General features: G+C 48.7%; 1 protein-coding gene across 3 annotated transcripts in view; it reads right to left on the bottom strand.

Annotated features, from left to right (window-relative positions):
• Positions 1-18,242, bottom strand: part of MARK3 (microtubule affinity regulating kinase 3) — a 696,418-nt gene that overhangs the window by 457,143 nt on the left and 221,033 nt on the right. For all 3 annotated transcript variants that reach the window (XM_085626305.1, XM_085626304.1, XM_085626306.1), the window contains exon 11: positions 14,724-14,836. In XM_085626305.1, coding sequence (XP_085482431.1) covers positions 14,724-14,836 — 113 coding nt within the window. The remainder of the gene's footprint in view (positions 1-14,723; positions 14,837-18,242) is intronic.

An 18,242-nucleotide genomic window follows, 5' to 3' on the forward strand; every position in this document is an offset into this window, starting at 1 on the left:
AACAACATCAAGTGCTGCATAGCTAAACACTTATAAGGTCCCAAAGGCGAGACCTATTGGCTATGCCAATGCTTGTTGTTGCACTTACTGCCAGTCTTGAGGCTTTATGGCGCGCAGCCTCACTTGTCGTACAGTGCTGCATTGCACCATAGGAAGCACCGGGATGGAATCGACTGCACGTGCATTATCATCATGGCACCGGGGTCCATTTGCCTGCACATATATAGTCAGGATAGCAGACTAGTACAATAGCCTGCACATATTGTGTCAGGATAGCAGCCTGGTACAATTGCCTGCACATATATTCTAATGATAGCTGCGTGGTGCAATCAACTGCAAATATATAGACAGAATGGCAAAAGGGTGCAATTGACTGTAGCTGTATTGACATGAGGGCAGCAGGTGCAATAGACTACACCTATATTACCAGGACGGTAACAAGGTGCACTTCATAGCACATATATTGTCTGCAGGCCAAAAACACACCTGCTGGTTTAATTTTACAGTGTATTGCAGCACTATTTTGCAGCTTCCATAGTTATGTCCTCAGTGGACAAATTGCACCCGGGGTATATCAGGGAGCCAATCATGAAGACAACTGTCCTTGCACTACAATTGTCATGAAGCTCCAAAATAGCATTTTGGCTGACGATAATTGGTTCCCAGTGTGTAGGCTTGCTTTTTTATTGGGTGCGGACATAGTCTCACTGGAAAATTCCTATTGATTCTCTCGCACTGCAGTCTGGGTTTCTCTATTGCAATCTTCTGTTAACACAGTGTTACTTACTCCCCAGTGCCCCTTGCCACCATTTCAGCAACATTACTGTTTATTCTTTCTGTCTACAGGGAAAGATACAGAAACGAGAACAACGAGGTAACACGTCATTATATCTGGTTCAAGGTTGCCACCTAGAGTCTAAAGCCGGCATAGCGGAGTGTATTACAGAATTACACGTCCAGGCTACCATTTGGTTGATACGCAGTCCCTTCTTGTACTAAAAATAGAGGCGCGCAAGTCAACAAATTAACAGGCAGAGCGGAGCCGGACCGAACCAAGGCTCTGGCTTGGCCATAAGAGCCCGTGCATGACCCAAGCCATGGAAATAGTTGGCATCTAGATCATGCCAACACACCTCGTGTGAAAATAGGATAGTCTCCTTATAATATAAACAAGTATTGGCCGCGCGGCTAATAGCGATCGCGATCAAAGCGAAAGTGATCGCGAACGCGAGGACGGGACGCACGCGCTGCGGCAAGCACACGAGTAGTGCGCGCGCAGCTGTGATTGTTGGCTGCGCGCGTGCACGCTCGCGTGCACTTAAGCTTTAGGCCACAGGCAGCGCTTTAAAAATCCCCACATACAAAATGTCTCTCCGAGCCAGCGCATGCGCTGGGCTCAGCGAGACCTAAAAAGGGGCTCAAATGCCCTGTGTCCCAAAAGTCAGGGCGCGCTGCCTATGCAGCGAATGTCACCGTGCGCCACTGCGCAAACCTAAACGTTGCAGCTGGCACTAAGTGCTTCGCAGCTGTGCAGGAAAAGATAGGGGCGAAGGAGTGCGTCTCACTTCTGAATTCAGCATGTCCCCTAAAAAAAGGGCAAGGCCTAAAAATGGTGCAGCTGCCCACTACTTGCTGGGCAGCTGGAAATAGGGAAATGAGGCACCGGCTCTCAGTGGCCCTTCAAACAAATGTGCCCAACGGGGGAGCCATCTGGCTCTGAAGATAAACATACCCCCAAGCACTGGGGAATGGACACGGCCCCTCTGGCCCTGTAAACAATTATGGCCAAGTGATGGAGCCACGGACGGGCCCTAAAAATAAACATGTCCACGAGGTGCAGCTGCCCTCTGCGAGCGAGGCAGCTGCTAGAAATGCGGCTATGGGCCTGGGCACCTCTGTGCCCTCACGTTGGAGCCACACAGGGCTCTAGATGAATTACGGCCCCAAACACCCACGGGGACTTTAAACATAAATGGTGGCCACGTTAAAAGCTGTTTAGGCTCTGGAGATAAATATGCCCAAACGGTGGAGCGGCCCGCTGCAAGACGGGGACGCTCAGGAATGTAGCAATGACACTAGGCCTCGATACAGGGAGAAGGACGGACTGTGAGAAAGTGGCTCTGTATATACTGTTCCCAAATAGGTACAGGGTGTACAGAGTCCACAGTCCTCAGAGGTTTAGCAGAGGTTAAAGTTAGATATAACCTTACTCTCTAAAGTGGTAGCTTGGTCGAGCAGTAAGGCAGTATCAGAGGACAGTGTCAAGCATTTGTTGCACACACTCATCCAGCAAATGGTCTCACACACTCAATAACTGAACTCTAGGCCAATGGTTTATATATAAAAAATATATGCTTGTTTTATTTTAGAACCAACAATAGGTATTACAATATACTTTCTCAGAATGAGATGCTGTATATAAATACTTTTGCAATATGCAATTGACTTTTGTAGAAAGTTACAAGTGGTTGCAATAGGCAACACAATTCTAAACACAATAATGCATTGAGTTCAATGGAAGTTTCAAGTTATTTGCCACAGATTACTTTTAGGATTACTTTTGGAATTCCAGGACTGGATCCTCGATTCAGTCCTGGGTCAATACTTGGAATCAAGTGATAAGTCGACTTAATTACTGTGGTGACAATATTTTGCTATTTTAAAAGTTGACATTTAAAAAATATTTCATAGAAAACCGTCAATGATTCCCTATGGCAGAAAATTCAAGTTGCAGGCATAGTATGTTCTTGTTACTTTTGTAATCCACTACTGGGCGCCTAGACTCAGTACTGGGACCTTTATCCAAAACAGGTAAGTAATTACGTTTTCAGAAATTATACGATTTTTAAAGAAAATTTAAAGTTTGCAGAGATTGACAGAAGAAATTTCACAGAAAAACAGTCAATGATTTCCTATGGGAGAAAATTGCGTTACTGGTAAGTACAGTTGTGAATAGTCAGTGCTGGGCACCAAGATCCAGCACTGGGAGCTCACCTAAGAGCAGGCGAGTATTTTCGTTTGTTACTCGGCTGATTTTTGGTGAATATTTTAAGTTTTGAAAAGTCCACACTTAGAAGAAATTTCAGGAAAAGCCAGTCAATGTTACCCTATGGAGAAAATTGAGTTATCGGTTTAAAGGTAAGAACTCGACTGGCAGAGTTAAGGTCCTGGGCATAGACTCAGGGGTCTCCCAGGGTCAGGTAGGTACAGTTGGTTCACCCTCAGCGGTACAAGGGTGGCCGGGTGCAGAGAGAGTTAGGCCAAATGTTATCCTATGAGAGGTAGGGGTGCTTTGGTTGGTGGCTGCTGACTAGCAGGCCACGCGGCGCTGGGAGCTGGGCTCCTGGTCACTTACTCAGGGCAAGTGGGGAAGTAGATAGGTGTAGAGGCTGCACTGCCAGGGCCACTCGGGCGGCTGGGTGCAGGGTGCTTTTGAGCCTTCGGGCGCTCAATTGATTTCAATAGGAAATCTCCGGTTTAGAAAAAGACTGCAAGCTCGGGGACGAAGATTCTTCAGGTGCCACCACCACTTCGAGAGGTAAGTTGGGTAGTTGGAGGATAGGTAGGTAGCCCAGGATTGAGCACAGGCGGCCGCGGGGCGCCGGGTGCAGGGGTGCCTTTTGGTGTCGGGAAATCTTACCCTCTGTTGATCGCGGTTGGGGGGGCACCTTGTTCTGAGGCTGCAGGCTTCTTCAGGAGTGTTGAGGGAGGTCCTTGGGTGCCGGACTCGGGGTCACAGTCGCCGTGGGGTCGTTCTCGTGGTCTTTGTTCACTCCGGCACAGGCCAGGCTTGGCGGGTGCAGAGTGTGCTGGGTTAGCGGTTCCGGGCTGCTGCCAGGGATTAGAAGTAGGTTTTGAATAGAGCCTCTACTCATGGGAGTCCCAGGGGGCTTAGAGTCAAAAGGAAGCCAGGTCCTCCGGGGTTTGTGAGGTTGCTGGCCACAAGAGATGCCGGGTTGGAGCAGGAGCAGGTCTGAGGGTCGACAGGCCGGTAGGGCTGGGGCCAAAGCAGTTGGTGTCTTCCTCTTCTTAGCAGCTGCTGGGCAGGTCTTCTTTCTTATAGCTCTTCTTCGGATTTCGGAATCTGGGGAAGCAAGGTTCAGGGTGCCCCTAAATACTAGATATAGGGGCGTTACAGGTAGGTGAAGGGCAGGGACCAATGGGTCCCTGTCCTGGGGTGGGTACACCCCCTATCCTGCCTCTCTCCTGTGGGAGGGGGGCAGTAGCCTAGCCCTGATTGGGCAGGGCTTCCCAGCTTCAAGATGGCGAGAGCCCGGAGATGTGCTTCACCTTGCCTCCCCCACCTGAGGGGTGGGGTTGGCAGGCTGGCACATCCCCTGTCCTTATCTGGGGTTTCCGGCCAAGCTTCCCGCCAGAGTGGGGGGGGTTGCAGTGGCCTGGGGAAGCTCACAGAGGCGGCATGCCTTTGAAACTTCCCCCTGCCCATCCTGGGGGAGGAGATTTAGCACCTCGCCCAGGATGTGCATTGTTGCAGACCCAGGAGAGCAGGGGCTCTCCTACCCAGGGGTCCAGCAACATGTCTGCTGTGTGGCAGCCTAGGCAGCCTCAGAACAGACGTGGATTGTAGGTTAGATTTCAGGGCGCATCTCTAAGATGCCCTCTGGGGTGCTTGGTACATTAAATCCCACACTGGCATCAGTGTGCGTTTAATGTGCTGAGAAGTTTGATACCAAACTTCTCAGTCTTCAGTGTTGCCATTATGGTGCTGTGGAGTTCGTGTTTGACGAGCTCCCAGCACCATATACTCTTAAATGGCAGCAATGCACTTACAGTGCCCAGGAATGAACCTGGGTACTGTAGGGGCAAAGGGCTCCTGCTCCTGTGCCCACACCATTGGCATAGGGCACCCAGCTAGAGGGGTGGCTGATGTATGCCATGGCAGTGTAGGTGGTGGGCATGGCACACAGGGAGGTGTGCCATGTCGACTCTTTTTGTCTTGTACCCAGACACTCACCCTGCAAGGGCAGTGTGTGTGTGTAGGGGTACAGGGCCTTTAAGGGTGGTACAAGGAGTACTGCAGCCCTTAGATGCCTTCCCTGGTCACAAGGCCCTGCGTACCTAGGGTACCATTTACCAGGGGCTGACATGTGGCCAGGGTTTGCCAATTCGGGTTTTGTGTTTTAGGGACGGAACATAGGCCCTGGGCACCTGATTGGCAAGAATCCAGGGCACACTCAGTCAAAGTACATTCAGCAATTCAGCAAAAAGTGGGGGCATACCATGCAAGAAAGATGGCACTTTCTCACACGGATCCCTCCCGAGCCCCCACTCACCAGCTCTGGGGTCAGGATTCCTCCATCTGCGCTTCGCCCGGTCCCCCTTCTGGGACTGGGACTTCATGATGGAACCCGCAAGCCTCCTGGCGGCCTGAGACACACTGCACACCATGCGGTTTCCCGCCAGAGAGCAGCCCTACTCACCGAGCAGCCCTACTCACCGAGCAGCCCTACTCACCGGGCTCTCTCTCGGGACTCCGCTCTTCACCCGGGCCCTCTCCTGGGACCCGGGGCTTCTCCTTTCCGGCAGCCGCCACCACGGGGCTCTCCCTCGCTCTTGGAAGCCCCGCCTCACTCCTGGCGCCGGACTCCGCTCTCGTGGGGCTTTCCTTCTGTCCCGGAAGCCCCGATCACAAAGGCACAGCCTTGCCTGCCTTCCGAGTCGCGCTAGGCAGCGGCCCGGAAGGGATCCGAAGTGCGACTCGGGTCGCGGCGGTAATTCGGTTTCTCATGGCACAATGAGGGGTAGGATCCCTCTTAATTAAATATATAAAAGCGGGATGGGCACCCGCTTAATCACTAAATAAAGGCAAAGTCGTGGCGTGGGCACCCTCGCATGAATTAGAAGGGCATCAAAGATGCAGGGTGGGCACCTGCGAGGCATGAAAGGAATGCGGGGTAGGCACCCGCTAGGGAGCAATATAAATGCCGCGTTGCGGGGGGAATCCCAACGCCGGGGATTCCCTCCAGGGTGATCGTAGTGCTCCTCCTTAGCTTTAGGGAGCACAGCGCCAGGGAAAGCGCTTTCACGAAAATAAAAGCAAAGCGCTCACAGGGCGCTAGAGGCCAAAGCACAAAGTGTCCCAAAGAAGAGTCCTTGAGGCATCAAGCGGGCAATGCAGGGCCCAGGGGCCAGCACACAGGGCCCTCCAGCAGGGAGGCAGCCCCCATGGCGGTCCCTCCTGGGCCCCACCAGCAGCAAGCCCCCTCCTGTCAGGATCCAAAGCAGAACATTTTCATGGGGTCACAGCCCCTATATTTATACCACTATTTCCTTTGTCTAAAAGGTGCAGGCAATGGGAGAACCAGATACAACTGGTTCAGGGGAGCTTTGGAGCACTTTGTTTTGCTCAGCTCCTCTCTCCCTTTCACAGGACAGGCTAGGTGCTCAGACGCACCACAGGGGGCGGAGTCAGCATCGTGGAGGGAAGGTACAGTCCTATTCAGGTCCCAGGTGCAACTCCACCCTCCCATCTACATGCAGATCTCTCCATTCACCACCGGGCAGACTCACCCTGGCTCCTGGAATTCCCAAGCCCTCAGCTCCTGTCAATCACAAGCCAGACATGCACTCCACATCAGGCAGGCAGACACACAGTACACAGAAATGCCAACTTCTAGAAGTGACACTTCTCCACCAGTCACCATAAATCTGCGCACACCGTTGTGCAGCATTTATTATCACGAGTCCGCACATACTAAACTCGACCCTGCACTCCTCTCATACCAGGAATTACCATGGACACACATATCCCCCATGCATTCCTACGGGAGGGCAGGCCAATCTCATCACACGCACTCAGAGCGCACGCACTTTACACTGGGCCAGAGTGCTAAAGTGCGCTGAAGCGAAAAATCCCTACCACTATGACAGAGCTTAAGGCAAAAAGATCAGGGGTGAACCTGCCAGAAGGGCCAAGTCCAACAGTCTCACACACTCAAGAACTGAACTCTAGGCCAATGGTTTGTATAAAAAATATACGGTTGTTTTATTTTAGAAAATAGGTATTGATTATTCTACTTACCAGTATGCATCTGTTCTTGGCATGTAGGGCTGCTGACATTCATATCTGTGCATAGATCGCCGCTTAGTGTTGGGTCCGGATGATTGCACATTGTTGTCCTGGAAGAGTCTGTGAAGTATCACGAGATAGGTGGCTCCTCCCCTGGACTACAGTGCGCATGGGCATCCTCTCCATCCTTAGATTCTTTTTTTCCGCCATTGGGTTCGGATGTGACTATCTTAGCTCAACTTAGGAATACTTAGTTTTTGGCAAAAGGTCTTTAGTTTTCGTCGGTATAGTTACCGTTCGGTGTCGACTACTAGCTTTAGTGCTCCGCACCCTCTTCCAACTTTCAGACCAGTTTGGTCCGAACTTCGAAGTTCGATCGACGATGGAATCGAGGACTCCATTCAAGAGGTGTCCGTTATGCCACGCGAAGTACCCTCATATCGACGTCCACCCCGTCTGTAATAAATGTCTCTCGCCGGATCACGACGAATCGAAATGCATGGCCTGTGCACGGTTCCGATCTAAGAAGACTCTGCGGAATCGACGGGCAGCGAGGCTGGAGGCGCAGCAAGCAGCGCCTGCTCCCACCAACATATTCAGCACCGAGGACGAGGACGCCGAGAGCGTGGAAGAAGTAGTCTCTAGCCACGCTTCAGAACACGATTCCCGATCGGACGACGGCGACGAAGTGATCTTTCGACGTGAAGAAACCGTCGATGAGGTAGGAGACTTCGACGAGGCCTACGGGGCTGAAGAAGACAGCTCTCCTGAAGAGCTGGGCCAATCCGTCGAAACTGAGGCCGAAACTGTACGTCGTCGTCAGGCTCCGGTCGAGGGATCGCCTTCGGGCCTTACCCAAGATCAAACACATGGTTCCTCGGCCCCACCTTCCGTTCCGGCCTCGAACACTCTGCAAGAGCCACTATTACCGAAGACGACCGGGTTGTTAAACCCAAAACCATCCATCGCTCCAGTCCCTTCAAAAACGAAAGTGAAACTGGTGGTGGTCGGATCGAAGGCGTCGAAACCATCCACTGCTCCGATGCCGAAAAGAGTCGTCGGCTCTGACCGCGTACAAAGAGACTTCGGCGCCGAGCTCACCGCAGCGGATACGGTTGACACCCAGAAAAAGCACGCCCTCGGGCACCGAAAGGCACCGAGACCTTCGGCGCCGACATACTTCAAAGATTCTTCCAGGACAACAATGTGCAATCATCCGGACCCAACACTAGGCGGCGATCTATGCACAGATATGAATTCAGCACCCCACATGCCTCGAACCAAAATATACTTTCTCAGAATGAGATGCTTTAGTTAACTACTTTGCAATAGGCAATTGACTTTTTCAGGTAATAGTTACAGTTTGTTGCAATAATACATTGAGCTCAATGGGAATTTTAAGTTATATGCAATTGATTACTTTCAGGATTACTTTTCTAACTCCAGGAACGGATCCTAGATTCAGTCCTGGGACAGTTCTTGGAAACAAGTGAGTAAATTCGTTTTAGTTACTGTTGTGATTTTTAAGCAATATTTTGCTATTTTAAAAGTTGACACTAAGAAACTTTTTCTGATCAAATTACCAATGAATATGTTGTCTTCGTAAGTGAGCTGCTACTACTGCGAGGCACTTTGTGAAGACTCTGGGTCCTATTTCCTGTGAGTGGGGTGAATGGGAATATGAAAGTAGGCATCCTTTGAATCCAGAGTGGAGAGAAGGTCACCTTGTTGAAGCAGTGGTAACACCTGTTGTAGAGTGACCATATGGAAGTGGTCTGACTCAATGTAAAGGTTTAGCGGTCTGAGGTCCAATATTGGCCTGAGAGAGCCGTCCTTTTTTGGAATTAGAAAATATAGGGAGTAAACCCCTGTGCCTTGATGAGGCGAGGCAGAGGGACTGGTTCTATTGCATTGTTTTGTAATAGAGAGAGAACCTCTTGTTTTAAAAGAGTCAGATTTTCCAAGGACATTGGACGTTGCCTGGGAGGAATGTTTGGGGGAGTAGAGGAGTTCCAGGCAATAACCATACTGGATAATTTGTCTTACCCACTTGTCTGTTGTGATGGAGTTCCAGACAGGTAGGAACTTTGAGATGTTTCCCCCAACAGGCGTGGAAAGATCGGGGGAAAGTGAAGGGAAGTTACTGCTTGGTGGTAGAAGAGCCGCGGGTGTTGTTACCGCGGCCTCTTCCCTTATTGTTGTTACCCCTGTCCCCTCCTCGAAAATATCCTCTGGAGGAGGTATTTTGATTAGGACTTTTATATGATGAACAGGGATGTTCTGAGCCAGTGGTTTTGGAGCCAGCCCTGTAAAAGGAGCAACGAAAAGAGCCTCTAGGGGAAGACAATTGCAAGGCCTTATGGAGTTGGCAGTCTCAGTATCTTTTTTAAAGATGTGTTGACTGCGGGCCCAAAAAGATGCTCTTGGTCGAAAGGCTGATTAAGAATAGTGGATTGCACCTCTTGCTATAATCCAGATATCCGGAGCCAAGCGTGTCTGCGTAGTAAAACGCTGGTATTAATAGCACGAGATGCTGTTTCAGCCACATCGAGGGTACATTTTATAGATGTGTTGGTTACTAGTTTACCCTCCTGTATAAGGTCATTGGCTTTGTTTTCATGTTGGTCAGGAAGCTGTTGCATGAGCTTTTCAAGCTCATCATAGTGAGCTCTGTCATATCTGGCTTAGAAAGCTTGGGAGTTGGCAATCCACAAATGATTTGCAGCCTGTGACACAATTAGTTTGCCAGATGAGTCTGAGTTTTGATTCCTTATCAGGAGGAGGGGCGTCGCCTGTACTCTGTGAATTAGCCCTTTTGCGTGCATTAGACACCATAAGAGAATCCAAAGGGACCTGACCTTTGATGTACACTGGGTCATTGGGAGCTGCCTTATATTTTTTGTCCACCCTGGAGTTGAGGATCCTGGCTCCGACAGGGTCTTTAAACACTTCTGGTTCATGTTTTGGCATGCCTTTTAGCATTGGCAGGGTGTGTGTAGACTTTTGTGAGGGTGCAAATGTTTCCAATAAAAAGTCTTCCTCTAAGGGATCAGAGTGTAATTGCACCCCGTGGTATTGAGCAGCAATATTAATTAGTTGCGCAAACCCAACATTATCATCTGGTGGTGATGGTCTAGAGGGGTAGAGGTCCGGGTCATTGTGTGGATCGGGATCTGTATTGTAACCAATCCAAGGATCTATATGGTGTGGGATGGTATGTGCGTCATCATCCTTATCTGGATCTCCTTCTGTTTAATGGGTATTCCAGTCTTCTGGAGTGTCAAGTTTCCTTTTTTTAGGTGGCTTGGCGACGATTTGACCAGTTTCTGGGTCAATTTGTAGTGTTTTTTGCTTCGGATCCGAAAAATCAGGCACAGATTGTTGTTTGGATACAATGTCCTTTTTCGGTGCAGAAGGTTTAGGGTCAGAATGTTCTTTTGCCTTTATTTCTGAAGCTTTCTGCGGGGTCTTGCACTCTTTAGCTTTTGGTATAAGAGTTTGTGGCTTAGAGACTTTTGCCAGCTCCGAAGGTTTATTCGGCTCCGAATGTTTGTCGTTTGTTTCGATGCCGAGGGCTTCGGCATCGAGGCTGTTTTCGGTGCCAACAAAGAAGGGTGTGGCACATCTTTGGTTTTGGGCTTCGGTGCCGAAGGTGACTTGTCGGCACCGTAACAGGGGTGGCTCGAGCCCGAGTCGGAAGGCTTTTCTTTTGGTTTCATAGCCAGGCCCGAGGGCGGGGCGTCTGAAATGTGTTGCCGGTGTCCACCTGAGCCGGAGGGCGAAGGTGTTACCGGAGCCTTTTGTTTGGGGTTAGCCAGGAGAGGTGTCTCGGTTCTCACAGACCGTTGAGCTGGTGTGACTGCCTCGTCCTCGATGTCGGAGTAATCGGCTTCGGAGACTAAGATCTCTCCTTCATCAGCTTGTTGTTCTGGATGGACTTTGGGCTATGCTCAGAAGATGTCTGGAACCGAGCTGCTTTCGCGGGACATTTCGTGACGTCGAGCCCGACGGTCACGGATGGTTTTCTTCGACCTGAAAGATGCACAGGCCTCGCAGTTCTTGTCCTCGTTCTCCGGGGAGAGGCAGAGGCAGAGGCTACAAACCTGGTGTAAGTCCATGTGTGGGAACTTGGCACCACACCTGGGGCATTTTTTAAAGGCGTTCTTTCCATTGACTGCTGGCGTGATCGGCGCAGATAGGCCCAACGGCCCCGGTCGAAGATCTAGGTCGATGATTTTATATGTTTTTCAAAGATGCGCGTTGAAAGGGAAACCCGATCGAGACAATACCGTTGAGTGGTGTGGGACTGCGCATCAAGCGGAGGTTCAAGAACGACACCGACCCGGAGCGCAGCGAATCACATCCGAACCAGATGGCGGAAAAAACAATCTGGAGATGAAGTTGATGCCCATGCGTACTATCGTCCTAAGGATGAGACACCTACCTTGTGACTACAAAGACTTCTTCCAAGACAAAAACAAAGTGCAAACATCTGAGCCCAACACCAGATGGCGATCTATGCACAAGTATACGATCTAAAGCTCATATGCCTCGAACATATTATTCAGCTATATTTATTTTCTAGAACCAAGTAAGCCTGGTACAAGTGTAAATGGTACTTTTTAAGGCAGGTTGAACAATAAAAGCAAGATGAATGAAAATATCTTGGTTACAAATTTGTAAATAGTTCCAATACAGTGGAAATTGCTGTTAGATTACTTCTGATTACTTTACAGATTACTTTTTGGATTACTCTTTCTACTCAGTGTGATATGCCTAGATATCACACTGGGACATTTCCCCGAGAAAAGGTAAGTAAAGCAGTTTTTGTACAGTTGCAGTTTTTCAAGTTTTCATACAAACCAACTCCACACTTGGAAACATTTTCAAGAAAAGCAGTCCATGCAATCCTAAGGAAGGAAACAGTTATTGGTTTACAGGTAATACGAGTTTGTGGGATTTGGTATTCTGGGGTTAGAACCAGTGTTCCCCAAGGGTCGAGGATGCTCTATTGAAACACCCTCAATGGCACTAGGGCGAACAGGTGCAGAGTGCTGAGGCCCAATGTTATCCAATTGGGAATAGGGGACCTCCGGTTGGTGGCTGCTCACGAGCAGGCCACAGGGTTGTGGGAGCAAAGCTCCTGGTGTTAGGCTCAGGGCAAAGGGGGATTAGAGTTAGCACCCAAAGTACACCGGCAGCGGTGCTGGGGCAGCTGATTGAAGGGTGCTGTTTAGACATCAGGTGCCCTGTTGATTTCAATGGGCATTGACGGTTTTGGTTTTTAGCTGCAGGCTCGGTCCAGGAAGTCTTCCAGGAAGAACCAACAGCTGAGCAAGTAAGTTGGAGGGCTCAGGGACGTAGGTGCACCTCGGGTTCTCTTCTCCAGGGCGCAGGTCGGCGGATGCAGGGGTGTCTTTTGGAGGTTGGATTTCACCTTACTGGGCCGCCAACTACTTTGGGGGGTATCCGTGCTTAGGCTGCAGGCGATGACGGGGAGTCCTGGAGGGGTCAACCAACGATAGACTGGCTCTGGAACGCTGGTGAACTCGCGGGAACCGGTGGGCCACCCGGATTCGGCCCGTAGGCGTCGGGTGCAGTGGTGGTTCCAAGCAGCGGGTTTCTTTGTCCTCAGCAGGCTCAGAGTCTGTCTTGGGAGTTTCTTTTGAACAGAGCTGCTGTTCAAAGGATGTCCGTTTTTTGTTGAAGGCAGTCAGTCCTCCTTCTGGAGCTCGCTGCCTGCAGGACAAGGCGGATTTTGGCGCAGGATCTCTGGAAATTGCAGACTGGACGGTAGGCCTGGGGCCAAGTCAGTTCTTCTCTGCAGTCTCCTCTGTTGGGCGTCTTCTTTCGTCCTTATTCTTCGTAGGTTACGGGAATCTGTCTTCTTGGTTCAGGGCTGCCCCCTAAATACTGTATTTTGGGGGCGTTTTAGGGGTCTCGATGTCAGTAGCTAATAGGCTACTGACCTTACGGTGACTATACCTTTGTTGTGCTCACACCACGAGGGGGAGTGAGCACAATCTCCAATCCTGATTGGGGAGTGCCTGCCATCTGCAAGATGGCAGGCACTGAAGAGTGGGCTTCACCTCGCCTTACCCACCTGAGGGGTGGGATTGGCAGAGGTGGGCACACCTTCTGGGCTGGCCAATTTTTCCCACCTGTCTTCCTGCCGAAAAGGAGGGCAGACAGGAAGGAGGCCGGCTCCTGATTGAAAGAGAGGATGGGGGGTCGCATTACAAAGGCAGCAAGGCCTTTGAAGCCCCCCTGCCACAGATGGCTCTTCCTGTCCTGGGGGAGGTGTGAACACCTTCACCCAGGAAAGGCTTTGTTTCTGGGCTCAGGGAGCGAAGGCTCCCATCCCTGGGGTCCAGAAACAGGTCTTGTGGTGGCAGGCTGGTGTTTACCTGTCAAAGAACCCACCAGAGGCTGGTCGTTTTTCAGGGGGTATCCCCAAGATGCCCTCAGAGTGCATTTTATCATAAAATCCCACACTGACATCAGTGTGGGTTTAATGTGCTGAGAAGTGTGATACCAAACTTCCTAGTTTTCAGTAAAGCTATTATGGTGCTGTGGCGTTCGTAACGACAAACTCCCAGCACCATATACTCTTAATGGCATTACTGCACTTACAATGTCTAAGAATTGGTCTACACACCGTAGAGGTACAGAGCTCATGCATCTGTACCCTCACCACTGGTAAAGTGCACCCAGCTAGAGGGGTAGCTGACCTATGCCAGGGCAGTGGGTTGTAGGCATGGCACACAGGGATGTGTTCCATGTCGACTCTTCACTTTCTTCTGCACCAAAACACGCAGCCTGCAATGGCAGTGTGAGTGTTTAAAGCTACAGAGTCTCTAAGGGTGACACAATAAGTGATGCGGCCCTTAGAGGCCTTCCCTGGCCACAGTGCCCTTGGTACCCATGGTACCTTTTACAAGGCACTGACATGTGGCCAGAGAGGTGCCAATTGGGGGTACCCGGTACAGTTTTTGGAAAGAACACAGTCCCTGGGAACCGGATTGGCAGGGTTCCAGGGCACATAGTGTCAGTGCATCAGTAGTCTGGCAAAAAGTGGAGAGGTGACTGCAACAGAAAACCAGCTTCCTACATACTGTACATACACTGAAGAGAAGCGTAATCGGACACACAACGTATGCTTGAGCATTCATCATCACAGAAGTAACCGGATCACATGGTATGAAAGCTAATGTTAATACAGTGGTTCTGGGACACACACACTTACCAAATTCTGACAATGAAATAAAGGCAAGTGTTTATTAGATAAACAAAAGAAATCTTAAGGAACTGACCGGATTAAAAGGATGAGAAAAAGCATACTGCTGAAGAAGGAAAAAACTATTGCCCGAAATGTAAAAAGACTGGATGAAAGAATCCGGGGAGAACTACTCCATTGTTGAAAAATAGGATGTGTAAGAAAATAAAGCATAAGAATTGGGGAAGAGTGGAGAGGCTATGTGGAAAGACAATACAGGAAATGTGACAGACGCAATTAATGATTTTAGTGCAAAGTTTGTTTGAACAAATCAAAAGCAACGTTTAAAAAGTAAACCACTGATTTTTAAGATTCCCAAAATCCCATTATAAAAACCAGACATTAACTAAATGTGGTTCTTTAAAGTCCACTTACTCAAAGATTTAATCAGACTATAACCAACATTTCATACCTTACCTCAGAGGATTTTCTCCCTAAAAGTAAATATGTAGCTGTGATTTCATCATACTTCATTTTACTCAGAGATTCTTGGATTTCCTCTCTTGAATATCCCATACCCAACATAATATCTGAAAACAAATTAAGACGTTAGCATGTGTGTCGAATAAAGGTTTCAAGTATTTTGATATAACTGTAGAATTGCCTAATTGTATAGAAAACAAAAACAAGCTGAGATGTTACTCCTACGATGATGAATATTAGTTTGCTGGAAACACCTTTTACACATGGGTAGGTACAGTCAGTAGCAGCTTGAAAATTAAGATGGGTGGAACTGGGCTGCGATGTTTAGTAGCGTGGGGAGAAGTAGAAAAAAGCATCTATAATATTACCATGCACAGATTTATTTTAAAAGCCAAATTCACCTTTTAAAATTCATGTGGTGACAAATCCAAAACATGATTCCTCTTGAAAACGGAGTAGAAAGATGCTCTAATTATTTTTTCGATGACTAATTACAATTATTTTATTAAACATGTTTTGGTTTCCAATGAGACAGTAAGGACCAATTACTTACCTTCGGTAACGCTTTATCTGGTAGAGACATGATGTAGCTGCAGATTCCTTACCTTTGAGTTTTCCAGGCATTAGACCGGATCCGGAAGGTTTTTCATCGAGCAATACCACTGCACACCGGTAAGTGATACTGGTCGGCTCAGCGGGACGTCGTTGTCCGCGCCTTAGTGATGTCTATGTCACCTATATAGGCACCACCCTGGCGCAAGGACATCAGTACTTTCCACGACTTTCCACGCCAGGAGCGCGATGCCATGAAGTGCACCGACACTGCTGCATTTATGAACAACCAGGGTCCTAAAAGGGATCAGCCCTGACCCTAGAAACCTGTCCGCAGTGTGGGGAGGATGGGTAGGACAGCAAGAAATCTGCAACTCAATCATGTCTCTACCAGATAAGGTGTTACCGAAGAGAAGTAAATTGTCCATCTGATAAAGACATCTAGCGCAGATTCCTTACATTTGAACAGATACTCAAGCAATACCATTCCCAGAGGGACTGCGGACAAGGTTAGACCAGGAAGATATGCCTAAATATCACACTGGCAAAAAGAACAGCATTGATCAAACATTCACCCCCAGTCACAGATCTGGATTAAAGCCATTGTTTTTTGCACGCCAAGCCATTCCAGACGTGGCTCACTGTGTCACTGGATTCAAGCAAGCCTGGCTGGTGAGAGGTGATCCCCGAAACCGGTCCTGGGATGCTTGTTTACAGTCCAGGGAGGACCTGGCTTGGCAGTTCGGGCTGGACTATTCCCATGAGGAACAGGATCAAGACTGATTTGAATATGGCTGGTCCTAAACTGGGGTGGCATGGTGACCAAAAGAACAATTGATTTAACCCAGATCTTTTGACTGGGGGTGAATGTTTGATTTGCTCTGCGTTCCGTCTATCATCTGTGTGTCTTTGCTAGATATCACACTGGGACATTTCCTAGACAAAGGTAAGTAAAACAGTTTTGCATTAAAACACAGTTGCTTAGGTTTCCATATAACCTCAACTCAACACTTTTTGAGCGCAAAACAGTCAATGCAATCCTATGGAGAAAAAGAATATGCTACTTACCAGTATGCATCTGTTCTTGGCATGTAGAGCTGCCGAGCCACACACTTAGGATAGTAGATCGCCATCTGGTGTTGGGCTCGGATGCTAGCAGGTTGTTGTCTTCGGAAGAAGTCTTTGGTCACGAGATAGGTGACTCCTCCCTTGGACTACAATGCGCATGGGCATCAACTCCATCCTTAGATTGTTTTTCGCCATGATGGGAAATAATGGAGTTTGTAGAAAAGAGAGAGATGTCCATGTGTGATGTCTAAGTAAGACAATTGTTGGAACAGATACAGGTCCCGGGGAGGTGGGTGGGCGTGTGTGGCTCTGCAGCTCTACATGCCAAGAACAGATTCATACTGGTAAGTAGCATATTCCGTTCGAGGCATATGAGCTGCAGATCACACACTTAGGATAGACTATATAGCAGTGTCTCCCCTAGCAGTGGTCACCTGTATTGGTTGCAGCAGTTTGGAATAAAGTTTTAAAGACAGCCTGACCCACAGAAGCTTTTTGCTTTGCTTGCACTTCAACACAATAGTGTTTAGTGAAGGTGTGTGTTGTAGACCATGTGGCTGCCTTACAAATATCTTCTAAGGGAATGTCTCCTAAGAATGCCATGGAAGCCCCTATTTTGATTGTGGAATGCGCTCTAGGGGGAACTGTTAGTGTGCGTTTAGCCTCGTGGTAGCATATTTGGATACAATTAAATATCCTCCTAGCTATCCCAGATTTGGAGATAGGGTTGACTTTATGTGGTGGAGAAAAAGCAACAAACAATTGTTTTGTTTTGCGGAATGACTTGGTTCTGTCAATGTAGTAAAGAAGGGCTCTTAACGTCTCAGGTATGAAGAGCTTTTTCAGCTACCGAGTCTGGATTTGGGAAGAACACTGGTAACTCTACTGATTGGTTAAGATGGAACGGAGATATGACTTTTGGACGGAATTTCGGATTTGTTCTAACAACCACTTTGTTGCGGTGTAATTGTAAGAATGGTTCTTGTATGGTTAAAGCCTGGATTTCACTTACCCTTCTGAGGGATGTGATAGCGATAAGGAAAGCCACTTTCCATGTGAGGAACTGTAGTTCACATTTATGCAGAGGTTCAAATGGGGGTCCCGTGAGCTTTGTAAGAACAATGTTTAGATTCCACACTGTAGAGGGTGGTAATCTGGGAGGAATAATCCTTTTAAGTCCTTCGATGAAGGCTTTGATCGCAGGTACTCTAAATAGTGACAAGTGTTGTCGACTTTGTAAGTAGGCTGCTAATGCTGCTAGGTGGAGACGTATGGATGAGTATGCCAAATTACATCTTTGCAAGTGTAGTAAGTAGCAAGTGTAGTAAGTAGCAAATGATGTCTTGGATGGATGCATCCAACGGGTTTATGATTGTTAGTGCAGTAAATGGCAAATCTCTTCCATTTTGCAGCATAGCAGGCTCTAGTGGTAGGTCTTCTGGCCTCCTTTATAATATTCATGCAGTCTGGTGGCAGGTTTAGGTAACCGAACTCTAGGACTTCAGGAGCCAGATCGCTAGATTCTGTTGACCTGGATCTGGGTGTCTGATTTCTCCATGGTTCTGGGTTAATAAGGATTGGGAGAGGTGCAGTTTTTGGTGTGGAACTAGCGAGAGTTGCAGTAGTGTTGGGAACCACGGCTGGCGTGCCCATGTGGGAACTACTAGGATCAGTTTGAGAGACTGTTGCCTCAGCTTGCGTACCACTAATGGAATGAGTGGGAGAGGCGGAAAAGCTTACGCAAATCTGCCTGACCAATTCATCCATATTGCATTGCCCTTTGACTCCGGGTGGGGGAACCTGGCGGCGAAGGTTGGGCATTTTGCGTTTGTGTGTGGCGAACAGATCTATGTCTGGTTGGCACCCATTGTTGGAAAAAGGGCAGTAGGACTT

Source organism: Triturus cristatus, chromosome 9 (genome assembly GCF_964204655.1).
Source record: "Triturus cristatus chromosome 9, aTriCri1.1, whole genome shotgun sequence".
NCBI classification, from domain to species: Eukaryota; Metazoa; Chordata; class Amphibia; order Caudata; family Salamandridae; genus Triturus; species Triturus cristatus.